The sequence below is a fragment of the Athene noctua genome, chromosome 17 (genome assembly GCF_965140245.1).
Source record: "Athene noctua chromosome 17, bAthNoc1.hap1.1, whole genome shotgun sequence".
NCBI classification, from domain to species: Eukaryota; Metazoa; Chordata; class Aves; order Strigiformes; family Strigidae; genus Athene; species Athene noctua.
Window position 1 is genome coordinate 7186355 of NC_134053.1, and position 14378 is coordinate 7200732.

Genomic DNA, 14378 nt, shown 5'->3' on the forward strand with positions numbered 1-14378 from the left:
TTTGTGTGTCTCCTTTCAACAGTCGGCCAGGTCAGTTTTCTAGCAGCAAGTACGGACACTCCGTGCCCATTCCAGTCCCAACACAAATTCATAACTACCGGCGGATCGAGCAGAACCTGCAGTCTCCCAATCAATACGCCTCTCCACGGTAAGTGCTGGGGCTGGGAGGAGGGGGCAACGTCAGTGCGGGGGCTCCTGTATTACAGCTTGAGGGTTGTAAAACAAACTGTTTCACAATTTGTTCTCTGTACCTCTAAAATTTTCCCTGGGTGATGGGCTTTCCTCCTATAGGGAGCCAATGTGGTATGTGTTATGTGGTAACATAGTTTTGGGGTATTTTTGTAGTGATGTTGAGATTATTTGTTAACAAGTGCTGTAAATTTTATCTGTGTGTGAGTGTATGCAAGACAGCTTCTGTCAACTTCCAGTGCAGGCTGAGCCCCTTTGAGTCTGATAGCTTTTCCCATGCCAGCTACAGTTTAGGTGTCCAAGCAGCGAATCATCCATCTGGTAGATGCCTTCATAAAAGGAAAAAGTTGAGATAAACAACTAAATGGATGGAGCTGCAAAACTTACCTGACTTTACCTTAATTAGTTCCTGTAGCTAGTCACACCATAGATGATGTGTCTTACACGAGTTGCATATTAATGTGGTTATGCAGCCAGGACTGATTATATCATGAGCAATTTATGCCTGTGAGGCAGAGCATGTTTTCTGAAGGTCGTCAGGAAGACTGGATGCCAGCCTTCAGCCATACAGCTGACTTCTGAGTTCAGCATTAGCGTCTTGTACATCCAAGACACATAGGGCTTCTGTCTCTTACATAGCATTTCTGGTTCTTAAAGGTTTGAAATCTAGGTTGACAGCAGCAGCTGAGGTTGTAGTCTGGTTGGAAAGAGGCTTGTACAGGATCTTAAATGAGTTTTTACAGCAGGGGCATTCAAACAGAAGTGTCTGCGAGGTGTCATGTCTTTTATTTGGATGAGTTGCTTTAGTATCTGGATTAGTTTAAATTTAGATTTCAGAAATAGGATAATACCTGTGTCAGTCTAAGTTTGGGCTTCAGCCAGCCTAATTCAGGATAAGGCTTACCCAAAGTAGACCCAGAAGTAGAGACACGATATGTTGATACTAATCAAGGATCAGCAGAGAGATTGTTTTGTGCCAGTGTCACTTTAATACTAATTTATGTTCACTTCTTCAAGTGTGTGGCAGGTTTTGTGGTAAGCTCCTTGCCATTTCCTCCGTGCCTTGTATTTTTTACAGTACAACTTGTGGACTCTGTTAGTGCTGGAACTCACAAAAGAGTGCTGGTTATCCATGTGACATACAAGGTTAGAGCTCTGGAGAAGGTGTGGAGGATGCACCGAGGCATGCCGTGCCTACCCCAAGCCTGGTGACAGGCTGCCAAGTTCAGGTTCACAGCCTGCAGCTACCAGTCAGGGATCAAACTGTCATGCTTTGCTCCTTTTAGTCACCACTGTGTAACGATGAGATTAGCATTGTCCCTGTGGAGTAACTCGAGGAATGGACACAATCAGGATGATTCACACTCTGCTTTTAGCTTCTCAAAATCTCTGGCGTCATGGCTTTTTTCTGCCCCAGGAAGCCATATTTATTTCTCACCATCACTTCCTTTAATCAGCAAATTCGGTAAACACCCTTCAGGAATGGAAGGAGAAATCTTCATCAGTCATTCACTATGTGCTTCCACTTTTCCATCAGGTGTATCAGATAGGCCATTACAGCCAAATGCCTCATCATGTTTGCCAAGTCATTTGACTGCAAACCTTGACATACACTCTTGTTTCTGAAAAATCGACCACTGTCATCTGACTGGCTGGTGTGTGCCTGTGTGATGCAGCTTGTTTGTGGATAGATATGTCGCTTGTTGAGGTGGTAATTATGTGTGCATACTTTTGGCCACATCACCTGTCTTGCTTGTCTGCTTGCTTGCTTATCCCATGTCTCGTAGGGTGGCATTTGACATTCCGCATCTTTCAGCGACAGTCAGCTGGTGTTTTTTTCTGCAAGTTCCTGATAGATAATATTCAGCCTTCTAGATGGTTCATATTCTGGAGAGTTAAAAACATGGGGGAGCAATACTTTCTGCCACTGAATGCCTAGGTATCTTTTCACCTTGCCAGGTGTCCATTTCCTTGCCGTGTATTCATTTTGCTTCAGGGTCAGACACTTGATGAGCATTAGGCCTCTGAGTCTGAAGCAATCTGAAGAGAAGTGATTTTTAGGTTAAAATTTTAAACATTTCCTTTTTTCCAAGCATATGATTATAGCATTAATTCATTTGGCTGAGAAATGTAGTAACATATTGAAAAGAGGGGTGGGGAAATGGCAGATTAAATTCTTATCTCTCAAGTACTGAAATATATATTGTTATTATTTTTATTTATTTGTTTGTTTATTTTCTGAAACAAGGCATAAAGTAAAACATACACCTAGTAGTGTTGAGTAGATGTACTGACACTTCATCAGGATGACTTTGCCATTCCTGGGTAACATATCTAGCCCTGCTTGCACTGCTGAAGCCCATATCCCTTTGTTCCTTCTTTCAGATACATATGGACAGCTTAATGCAGTGGTGCTGGGAGAGTAGGCAGGATACCTTGGTGATAGCATCTTTCAGTGGCTTGAGCGTAGAGGGTTCTTTTCAGCATATTGATTCCTGTCCAAAAAAAACACCTACTGGTTGAGACTAATGTTCTTTTAACAAGGGAAAAAATGTTTCCAAATTGAGAGTGGAATGAAGGGTTTGATGGAAAGACTGAGTGGGAATCTTGAAGGAGTCTGCAGAGGCAGAATGGCATTTCAGTAAATAGAGTTTAGGTTGTGTGTTCTTAACAAGTGGTGAAAGCATATTGGGAAAAAATATTGAGAAATAATTAATGTACAGTGATCCCATCTCTGTCCAGAGTGATGGTGTGGCTGTGCTCACTTTCCTGCTAGTCTAGTTTCCTCTTTTGTTTCATTTTAGCAACTTGGTAATATTTGAGGTTCCTGCATGTGTGGGCTGTACAAGTTAATTTTAACTCCCTAAGGTGAGCCTTCGCAAGGAAGTAAAGGACTTCAGAGTCCAGGCAATTCTGACTATCCAGCCCAAAGAGAAATTCCTCTGAGTGAACTGTTTGAGATCTGACAGCGACACATTGCTCTGTTTTGCTCTGTAGCTTTTGATTTGAGTCAAAGCTCTGTTGCAGAGCAGTGCCTTTGGCACAGCTTACCTCTGCATCGTACAACCTGCGCTCACGGAGCTTTCCACCTGAACAGCTGCTCCGGCGAAAGAGCGAGTGGCTCAGCACAGGAGGGACACTTGAATAAAGCTGTCTCAGGGCATTCTGAAGACACTGCTTAAGATAAACACCTTGAATGTGGCAATATAGGAAATTCTGTCTTGTTCACAATTGGTTTAGGTACCTGAAAGCATCTAAAAGTGACTTCAGAAAAATGACAGGCTTTCCTGCGTACAGCTGAACTAACCTCATTCGTTCTTTTCATCTGTTTTACAAAATTTTGTTTGCATTAAAACTCTTGAGAAGAAGGATTATCATCTTAATCTGTATTGGTGTAGTCCTAGAACAGTGGGATTTTGATCCAGAATAAATAGCCGTGAAGTTCTGCTTCTGGGGAAGTAGCTGGGGGTGTGTGAGTGTCTGGGGATACTGTTCTCCTTGCTCTTCTTTACCGGCACCTGGAGTAACGTGCGTGCTGCTGTTGTTTCCTATAAGGTCTGGTACAGTCCGGAGGTCTAGCAGTACAAGTCCTCTTGGTTTTCCTAAAACTGGTGCTTCCCCTCCTTATCCTGGAGAGCATGGATCTGTGCCCAGCTCTAGAAAGCTCTCCTTTGGCGGTGCCAAGCCGTATATGCCATCACCACAAGGTAAGATGTCAGCTGGCACGTTGCTGCCCTAATAAAATCATGTGCCTCTTTACAGGAATGAGGGAGGTTATGACTAGCAGTAGCTGCCAGGTAATAGGGAATTCGGATTGTTGTGTTCTCCCATGGCTCTTCTCAGTAGGTTATTTGGCAAGTGGTTTGGCCTCAGTAAGACGGAGAGGGAAAATACCTATTAGCCCCAGGAGAGGCAAGCTTTGTTTTGGTGTCTGCATCAAACATTTTGCTGACCTCTGAAGAGGGCTTCTGTAAGTGCAAAGTATCTTTTTACTGGCTCAGGCTGGAGTGAGAAAAAACATAAGTTAGTTGTTGTCAGAGCAAGATTCTGACCAGCTTTGGAAGTGCTTGAACTTCACTGTTCAAACTGAAAAGTAACTGAATATCTGGTAGTCTGATCCGGATGCTGACAAGCATTTCAAGTGGAAAGAGATAAGAAAAATCCCAGTGTGCAGTTGATGTAATTTGCTGTTTTCTGTAAAGAAACAGACTCTGATGTAACTAGTGTCTCCAATCCTATATTAGTCTCTCCTGGTGGGGAAATGCAGCATACTCATATTCTACTTCTCTGAATTAAGATCGCTGCAAAGTCAGACTAAAACTTGCTAAACTAATACCAGACAGAGGTTTTTTTCCTCCTTTTACAGGAGTTGTTGATCTTCTCAGCCCTAGCCATGTAGTGAAAAGATGGAAGAGACAACTAGCATCTTTTTATAAAACAGGTGGTGCATAGTGTTGTTATTGCCTATGAAAACCTGAATACTGAATAAACTTTTTTTATGTTTCCTTCAAGTTGGAACAATCCCAGAGCAGCCCAGCCAGACTGTTATCCCATCTTCTCTTGGAGCAGAAGTGAGAGGCCGGATTCCTGTTGCTGGTGCGTTGGTCCTTACCTTCCTTCGTTATTGCTAGTCTCAGGGCATTCAAGGTTGGGTATGTTCCTTTGGTAGCTTCTCTTGATACTTGGCCAGCCAGGACTTCTGTGTGCTGGTAGGAGTTGGGATTGATCCATTCGCATCCTGTCAGCCCGCATCTTCCAGTGCGGACAGATCCTGTGTCACAAAAACTCGAATTTGGGACTTGGAGATCAATGGATTGAATGAAGGAAAAGCATCTCAAACCCCCTAACACCGCCTCTGCCAAGTGTCCTGCCTGATGTGTAATTTCCTTGCTGCTGAGCTCTGACAGTCCCTTTCGCTGTAAGGGCTGGAGTGAAGGAAAGAAGCTAGACTTTTATTTCTCTGTTGTTCAGATCTCTTCTTCCTGTAGAGTCAAAACTCAATCAGGCCTCTCAGTTTTGTGGCACTGATCAGAGTGCCATCCTTAGCCATCCACTGAAGGTTTTGATCTGTAGATGTTTGAGCAGTGGATCCTGGGATCAGGCTGACTTTTCTGTTTTAGAACCAGATGATGATGTGATTTGTCACTCTGGGCCCTCCAGGTTCCTCAGCGCCTGAACACTCTCCTCGAGGGATGGGCTCCCGGCTCCACAGTGCTCCCAACCTGTCAGATTTGCATTCCTGCAGGCAGAAGATAACCAAGCAGCACTCTGATCCTCTTGTTGCTCACTTTGGTCATACCCCGGTCAGCCAGCCTCTGCAGATTCATGGCTTGCAACACTGCCGGCAGCTCAGATCCTCACCAAAGCTGTCTGAGTTCATGCAGAGAAGCCCTTTGCCAACTATAATGGGCTCCCCTACAAAGGTATGGCAAGGAGTCTTGCTTTGGGTTTCTCACAGCTCGATCTTTTGGATTATTAGGGGGTGAACCACTGTGTGATCAGATAACTCTGACCTGGATTTATCACTGCTGCTTTGCTTTTCTTTTGGCTGTTCAGTGATCTGTGTGAAATGGGGTAATGTCCTAGTTCTTAGTGGACAGATCTTACTTGGCAGCAGTGTTCACCATCTGAGCAGAGTCCAGGGTTTTAAACAGGCAATGAAAAGTTGCTGCTCAGATTAGGCAGAAGCGCATTAGTGAGCTGCGGTGTCTGAGCTGGTTTGCACGCACAGCAGCTCGGCTTCTGACACAAGAGTGTGTCCGTAGGAATCCCCAGCAGAGACAGCAGACGGTTAAGCAGGTGACAGCACTGGTGTCTCATGTGAAGCTGGCACTGTAACAGCATTTTCTCTGCTTACATTAGGCTGCTACAAGTTTTCAGCAGAGTTGTCCTTTCAATTTAGTCTTTCTGGGGTTGGGCACAAGTAACTGCATGGGGTGGAATTTCTACCTCTCTATTTCAGGGAGGTTGTTAAGCATACAATTTAATTTTGATAAAGAAATGGAAGGGCAAGGGGAACCTTCTTCCTTTGTTTTAAAGACAAATCTCTGGTTTTTTTGTTCTTAGGCTGTGTCCCCATTTGAGTTTCCCAAAACCCCAAGCTCCCAGAATCTCCTCACTCTCTTGGCCCATCAGGGGGTCATGATGACTCCGACACGGAACAAGACCTTGCCAGATCTGAAGGAGATGGGTCATTTCCACTGCCAGCAAACTGGCTTGGGATTGAGGCCTGTGGAAGAGATCAAGGGCAGGTGAGCTATGGTCTGCTTTATACAGTGGTGCTTCCCCCTTTAATACAGAACAGATGGGGCAAATTTCAAACTCCAGCTAACACTGAAGTTGTAATGTAGTATCTGTAAACATTCAGTAGTTACCTGCCAGCACCCTTGGTCTGCAAACAGATGTGGTACAGATTTCGAAAGTCTTCCTCTACAGGGGCAGGCCGTGGCCTAGATTTTATAAAATGAAAGACTGTCTGCAGCTTCATGCTGTGTTTAGTGTCCAGAGTTTCATCAAGTGGGGGTGCAGGATTTTGTTATTAGACGAGACTCTCTGCAGTTATGCAGATGCATACCTTGCTCTTTGTGGAGCTTGTGCCTGTCATGGTTGAGAGGGTGTTATGGGTGTTCCTCATCCACTGAACTGTGGGCACACGTCTTCAGACCAGAGATCTGTTTGAAAGCCATGAGAACTGCAGGAAACAAAGTCACTCAGGTGTTAGTGTTAAGTTTATTTTCTTATATGCCTCTCTGCAGACTGCAGCTTCCTCCAGTGATCTAGAGGAGTCCTATGATACTAATTTCTGTATCTTCCATCAAAGAAAAACTGTGTTGTAATAATGCTGTAGTCAGTACTCGCGTTACTGCAGTTAGTCACAGTAATTGTATGCTTTTTACAAGTAGCAGGAGGTGCTTCAGATGCTCTATTGGAGGAGGAATTGGTTATTTCAGCTTCAGACTGCTGTGTAGTGTTAAGTGGTTGTGGACCAGGAATGACACAAACGGGAGTGGCAGTTAGCTGGAAAAAAAATTGCACCTGTTGACTTTCTTGCATCATGTTGTATGTCCTCTTTTTAGATCTCTGAGCACAGGCAGGCTCACTGACCTGCTTCTGAAGGCAGCCTTTGGGGCACAGATCTCAGAAGCTGGCAGCAATGACAGCCTGAACAATGAAAAGCCAATGGAAATTGCAGGTACGTGGGGAGGCCAGGCAGATCTGGCAGGATGTCCTGGGCTGGGGTGAACAGTTTCTTACGTGCCTCCTACAATGGGAGGCTGCTTTTCTGACGGCTTTTGGCAAAGGAAGTGACTGCCGTGTGTGAGGAGTGTAACAGTGTTTGCTTTCTTTTGTGGAGCGCTCGAAGGTCTGTGGGCTATGCGTGCTGTGTAATTGCTGGCTAGTGGTGTGATTTTTATAGGCAGGGCTTCCTCTTTTGGCCCCTTCTGAATGTGATAATGTGGAAGTGGGGACTTTGTGCCAGGCGGCTGGAATATGAATGGCTCTGCAAGGGTGGGTCTTCCTGGGCTTGCAGGCTGGGAAGCGAGGAGGGGAGAACAGCTGCAGCAACGCGTGACACCGCCCAGGCGCGTGTCCTGTAGTCTGTGCCAGCCTGGCCCGGTCTGTTCTCGGGGGATGCCTCCAAAGGGAGCACTGGCCTGTGCTGGTAACCACTGTCTCCCAAGAGAGTCTGCAGGAACATAAAACCGCTGGGTGAGGCACACCATGCTCTGAGTAACTTTCCTGTAATGCCAGTCTGCACCTTTCAACTGTCTCCCCAGCTCCCTCAGGTGCTTACGGAGGGACCCTGCACTCTGGTGCCCGGGCTGGGGGCTCTGTCAGCCCATCCCCAGTGATTTTTACTGTTGGATCCCCTCCCAGTGGAACAACCCCCCCACAGACCACGAGGACCAGGATGTTTTCAGGTAAAGGGCTGATACCTACCTGCCTGTTCCAGTGGGAATGCCTGAGGGCAGAGCAATGTGTTGAATTCCTTGTTGCTGAACACCGGTGGTGGCAGAGGGCTGCTCAGAGCACAGTCCGTAGAGCTCAGCTGGTCTAAATGCTTTTGAGGTTCTTGTGCTGGCTCCTGCCGACCCCAGTTATTGCTGATAACTGTTTGCACTGGCACAAGGATTAATGCCAGAGAGTGGTTTTCCAGTACTGGAAGAGACAGGCAAAATCTTCTTTTATTTAATTGCTCTCTGCTTCAGGTATAATGCTGCAGCTGTTCATAGACCTGCTGTTGCTGATAGGTCAACAAATGTAAAGATTGAGTTGTGTTCTGATTGTTTTCCCGTGGGTTCTGGATGAGCTATAAGGTGAACGTGACCATCCATGCCCAGCAGTTTTGGTGCACGAGTACCGTTATGAAAGGGCCAGGATGGCTCCGTACGCAAAATTATTGGTGGTGTTACTTATGCTCTGAACTGCTTAAGTAGGAAATGAGGAAATAACACTCCTGCTTGACAGATACTTCTCCTAGGATGCCAGTGCTCTGGCCTCATCAGCCAACAGCCAAGGCTATGGTAATAGGCCCTTTTGGGATAGTGTGTCTGGGAGCTGGAGTCTGTGTTCAGTTGAAGAAAATATTTGGACACTTTTTATTTGCATTTTTGGCTTGTTTGAGTTCTTGTCTTGGCTGTTCCTCATCTGAATGTAGTTGACTGTTGTTCTTAATTACTGCAGGGAAGGTTTGGATGTAACCATGAATAAGCTGCTTGACTGGTGTGGGGGGACACATGGGCTCAGTTCCTGGGTATAGTTTGCATTTCCATCATAACTAAAACCTCTCACATCCTTGATTGTCTGGAAAGCTGGGGCCATAATCCTCTGTCGCGTCTATTTGTAGGCTCTATAGGGCAGAGACTTCTACAAAGTGTCTGATGGGCCTGTAGCACAATGGCGTTACTATCCTGGCTACAGCTTCTAGCTACTACTGAAATGTCATGAATAGAGAATTCAGGCTTCCTGTATGGCTTTTGCGGGGATAATAGCAATTTGGAAGCAGATCCAAGCACCAGTTTTTAGTGGCTTGATATTTGGATGCTAAGGGTCTGCCAAACAGTCAAGAACTCAGATGGATGCCTGAAAGAGAAGGCTGTTAACAGTGAACCTACAACACAATGCATCGCATTAGATCAAGGCGGTCAAAGCAACGCTGCTTGACAAGCTTTGTTTATTAGGTCTGTGCAGTAACTCCTTATGTTATAGGTAGTGCACAAAGTTAATGGTGAAAAGGGGGAGCTTTGCAAGCTGAAACTGCATCCCAAGTGCTTGGACAAGACATGAGTAAGATCACTTGAGAGATATAGAGGCAGAGCCTTTTCATGAGTCATCATAACAATTTCTGCAAACAGCCTCTTGGAATTACAGGCTATCCAGAATGTGATATTGTTGTTCCTTTCCTCTCTCTGAACGATCTGGAAATACTCTGCCAGTCTTTGATGATGCACTTAGCTTTGAAGCATAGCTGCCAACAGGGAGAGAGCTTTGGGAGGAGAGGAGACTGTGCCTCTCTGCAGATCAGTTGTGCATTATTATATTGTTGAACCTTTTGAAGGCAGGGTAGGGCAGCAAATTAAAATCATGGGTAGAAGAGAAACATCTCCCTCCAAAGGATCAGTGACAGTGAAGAATATCGGTTTGGTAGAATTAGCAGAGTACTGTAGCTGGTGTTGGCATCCACCCATCAGACAAAATATATCCCTCTGTGCAGTGTGTCAGGGGATTTGAAGCCCTCTGGAAGTGGTGAATCCATTACAAATACCCTGAGAGAGAAACTCTTTTTGAAGTGTCCATTTGATATATGCAATGTGCTCTTGGCACCCCAAGATTCAGCAGTCAAGAAGGGGAAAAAGATGATGGTGAGGAAATTGTCTGACAGACACCATACTTACAGCGTGTCCTGAATCCTGAGGTTAGGGTCTTGACTCATCTGAAGTCACTTAGTCTGTCCAACCTCTTTTTGGTAAAGAGGGTGAAGCAGAAGTGCAGGGCATGTAATAGAAAGCTCTCCTCGTTTGCATGTAAGTGGTTGATGTTTTAAAACCATGATAAAAACCTCACTTATCAGATGTGCTCATTCAGTGGTAGGGTAAAACCTGAGGAACCAGAGTTCAAACCATGCTGATCCACGATGGGGAATTTGGCTGTGGGTGGTGTACGATTAAAAATCAGCCCAAAATATTGCTGCAGGATTCAGAAAGGGTTTGGACAAGAAATTAAAAAGAGTACTTCTGAATTGTCATCATAAAGGACAGACATTCTGGAAAGTGCATTAAATCTGCTTGAGCTTGTAGACTGGTCTACCTGAGTTGCTAAGGAGCTTATGTTGGGGAGTGGTTATTCTGCGTCAAGAGACCTTGCTTCTTCCTCTGAAGTGCCTGTTGCTGGCTTCTATCAGATCCAGGATCCTGGATCCTACAGGATTGTCCCCTCTGGGCAAGGAGTACTTGGCCTTCTGTTAATATCTTCAGTAATTCCTTTGCCTATTCTTCTCAGTAGGGTCTTCCAGCTCTCTCAGTTCTGGAGGGTCATTCACCGGCAGGCACTTGGCAGTGGGAACTGGTGGGGATGCTGTGGAAGGCCCCTCAAGTCTCCGATATGCTTTTGCTGATCCGATCACCGCCAACCTGGAAGGTGCTGTTACGTTTGAGGCACCAGAGCTGCCCGAAGAGACGCTCATGGAGGTGGGTATATCCAGGGATCTGTTAGAGTCAAAGGACGGAGGAATAAGAGGTCGGATGACTCCATGTTTACAGCCAAGGGGTTGCTTCCAAAGATGGAGCAAACTGGCTTCAAGAGGGTGAGACCAGTGCAGTGCTCAAAGCCCAGGGCACGTTTAGCACGGTGACTATTGAGCCTGCTACCAAGCTGTTTCATCCATGAGACAGCCCATGACCAGGGTTAAAATTCACCAATTCCAAAGCTGAAATTGCAGCTTGGAAACATCTGTTATCTGATGCATTCTATATTAATGGTTTCTGAAGAAGACCTGGGTACTGAGGGCCTTTTCCTTTTTAAAATGCTCAACTTCAGTAATAGCTGATTTCAGAGTGTGAGTAGCTTAATGTATCAAATGACTGCCTGCTGCATGCGCTGGGGGAGTCAGGCAGTGATACAGCCTCTGCTGAAAGGATCTGAAAAAACATAAACCTGATGCTTGTGCTACTGGTGGGGGTGGGGGGACACCGTGTTCTGCACCAGAACAGCTGAACCAGATTGGCGAGCTGAAGGGCTGCCAGGCTTCCCTGCTTTGCAGGCTGAGGACAGGCTGAAGCAGAGCAAATGCTTTTGTAGCTGAGATATATCTGAAATGTAGGTCAGGCTGCCCATTTGCAGTAGAGGTGGGAGGCAGGTTCAGTCATGGTTTCAGCTCTCTTCATGATGCCTCCTTGGGCAGTCTGGGACTGAGGAAAGCTCTTTGTATCTCAATTTTGCTGGTGTTGCTAAAAATGCCTAGATACCCGCAGAGATATACATACATTGTTTTAAGGATGTGGGTTAGCTCTTATACTTCAGGTGTTATTTAGCTCAGGTTTTTTTGTCAATTATGCATTGAATTGCATTCGTTTGCTTCATTACCTGCAGAGCCACAGGGCCAGGACTTTCAGCATTGATGTGATCACAACAGTAGTGAGTTGTAACTGAGCATTCTACCTGTATTAGGTCCCAGAAGTGTGGGACCTTGCCAGCTGCCACGACTTTGGACACTGGTCTGAAGAGAAGTGCCCTAAGGAAGTAACAGCTTGATCTTGTTAATGGCACTGAGCTCAGCTTCTACATCTGTAGTAAGTCATTTAGGTTCTGTCATCAGTTCTGCTGAGCACAGTAATCCATCTGCACGTCACAAAACCTTTACAGCATGTTTCAAGATCCCTTTGTGCTCTGTGGAGTTGGCCAGAACACAAACCTGGCAGACTTTCTGATTTCTGCCAATACTTTCAGGGTGCTGAAACCTTGCTGTTTAAGCACCCTTATTTATCTTGAGCAAAGCTGTTGCATTCAGATAGATGGTTCTTCCATCTTTTGTAAAAGTTTCTTTAGGTGCAGACAAGGCAAATTGAAGGCTAGGTTTTAGTTTCTTTTGCAGTGCTTGAAAAACACAATACAGAGATGGCTGCAGAAGGAAAGACTCTTGTGATGCCAAATGAGTCCAGGATTGCCAGGGTAATTAATAGAAGCTGACTGTACAAGCAGAGAGGAAAGACTGTGCATTGCTTAGAGATACCAGGCTGAGACCTACAAGATCTCAGCAGTCTCCTGCTCTGCCACAAACATATGACTTGGCAATTACTTAATCTCCAAGTTCCTCCTCTGCTTTTAAAGTAGAGGAAGGTGGAGATAACACTTCCTTACCTTACTGGACTGTCCAGGTAGCAAGACAGTGGGAGGAGAGATTCACATTTTTAGATAGTCAAAGCTACCTTATCAGCCAAGTGCCTGAGCCAGTGAATGAAAAACAAAAGCTTGCGGAACTTGAGCAATTTTTTTTATAAATTCATGTAGAAAACATCCTTACCAGCCCCCTTTGAGAGAACTAAACCACTGAATCAAGCAGGTTAGCCACTTCTCTACAGAGAGAGTACAAACAATGGAGTTGGATCTGATCCAGGCAGCAATTCATTTTCTAGGACCCACAAATATTCCGTTTTTCCACAAATACTAACTTCCCAAAAATGTTTTCAGTGAGTTAAGCAATGCAACTTCCCAGAAATGATAATCCCCTTTGATCCATAATAGCAGAGGAAAAACTGCTTTGAAATGAACATAGCACTTAGTGTGTATGCCACTCACTAAGTAGCAAGGAGTTGCAGATAAAAGGTTGTCCTTGCTGTCCCTCCAGAGGATCTCACCCAGGGCTCACTGCACTGAACTGGGAGGATATAAAGACTAGAGGGCTAAGTGAGGGCTGGGCTGTAGAGTAGAACACACTGTGTTTACAGTTTGCTGTGCCTTAGGAGGTTGTTGCACTCATAAAATCCACAGTCTTGCACCAGCATTGCTGTGGTGGGACCAGAGCTAGGCCCATGGTGCAGATGGTTTCTCGCCCTTCCTGGCTGAATTTTGAGTGTCCCACAGAGCTGGGATCCTCCTTGGGAAGGGGGCATGAAATTTTGGAGTAAATCTCACCAGCTTTTCCAGGGAGCTGCCTGGAAATTTCTGGCCTGGGGCTGTTGCTTGTTGTTACTGTGGAGTAGGAACAGGTGTGGTGTGCAGGCTCAGGGCTGAGTTTGGCTGTCCCTGCCTAAAGCAGAGGTGTAGGGGGGGTTGGGATTTGTGTAAGCTGGGATGAGTCTCTGGCACAGCTCTAGGTGAGCAGTCCTCCCTGGCACGCCAGCTTTCCCTCTGTGACCTCCACCTTGGCATCCCTTCAACAGCAAGAGCACACTGACATCCTGCGCAGCCTCCGCTTCACGCTGGCCTTTGTCCACTACGTGATGGAAATCGCCGCCCTTAAAGGCAACTCCACCGAGATGAGCAGTTCGGTGACATCTGAGTACCAGCTCCAGGAGAGCGTGGTGGCCGACCAGATCAGCCTCCTCAGCCGGGAGTGGAGGTAAGGACCGAGGAGAGAGCTGCCCAGCTCCCAAGGCTTCTGTCACTCCCTCTCACCCCTCACAGAGGTACCAGAAGTCCTTCGGGACAGGCACCACTGTGCCCTCGACCTCTCTGAATTGCCACGTGCTTTCTTTGCAGCTATGCAGAGCAGCTCGTGCTGTACTTGAAAGTAGCAGAGCTTCTGTCCTCGGGGCTGCAGATGGCCATAGAGCAGATCAAAGCCGGCAAGCTGTGCCTCTCCTCCACTGTCAAGCAAGGTAAGGGGCTGCTGGGCACACAGCACAAAGGACTCTCCTGGAATGGAGGTGTTAGGAGGGTATGAGTATGTGTCAACCCCCACTGGTATGCCAAGGGGCTTATTTCTTACTGTCCCCTTGCACAGACAGGTCTTTTTTTGTTCACACTGAGGAGAATGGTCCTCTCTTCACACTGACCCTATGTCTCAAAGCTCTTGCTCCTGCCCCTGTGAGAATCTTCTGATTAATGAGAGGGGAATGTATCTTATCTGATTCCTTGTACATCTCTATCTCAGATGCTTATTTGTACTTGACGTAAGCTCAACTTAATTACACGGTGCATGTCCTAGGAAGTGCTTACTTGGCAAATGGACACCTGTCTTGGCAGTGATG

The 14378-nt window shown here is 46.0% G+C and overlaps 1 protein-coding gene across 7 annotated transcripts in view; it reads left to right on the forward strand.

Moving 5' to 3' along the window:
• Nucleotides 1–14378, forward strand: part of ULK1 (unc-51 like autophagy activating kinase 1) — an 84638-nt gene that overhangs the window by 62783 nt on the left and 7477 nt on the right. For 4 of the 7 annotated variants that reach the window (XM_074921488.1, XM_074921491.1, XM_074921487.1 and 1 more), the window contains exons 17-26: nucleotides 23–148; nucleotides 3745–3896; nucleotides 4702–4785; nucleotides 5350–5612; nucleotides 6256–6440; nucleotides 7266–7381; nucleotides 7968–8111; nucleotides 10690–10877; nucleotides 13569–13747; nucleotides 13888–14006. In XM_074921488.1, the coding sequence (XP_074777589.1) occupies nucleotides 23–148; nucleotides 3745–3896; nucleotides 4702–4785; nucleotides 5350–5612; nucleotides 6256–6440; nucleotides 7266–7381; nucleotides 7968–8111; nucleotides 10690–10877; nucleotides 13569–13747; nucleotides 13888–14006 (1556 nt within the window). The remainder of the gene's footprint in view (nucleotides 1–22; nucleotides 149–3744; nucleotides 3897–4701; nucleotides 4786–5349; nucleotides 5613–6255; nucleotides 6441–7265; nucleotides 7382–7967; nucleotides 8112–10689; nucleotides 10878–13568; nucleotides 13748–13887; nucleotides 14007–14378) is intronic. The other 3 variants (XM_074921489.1, XM_074921492.1, XM_074921493.1) reach the window with 3 other exon arrangements.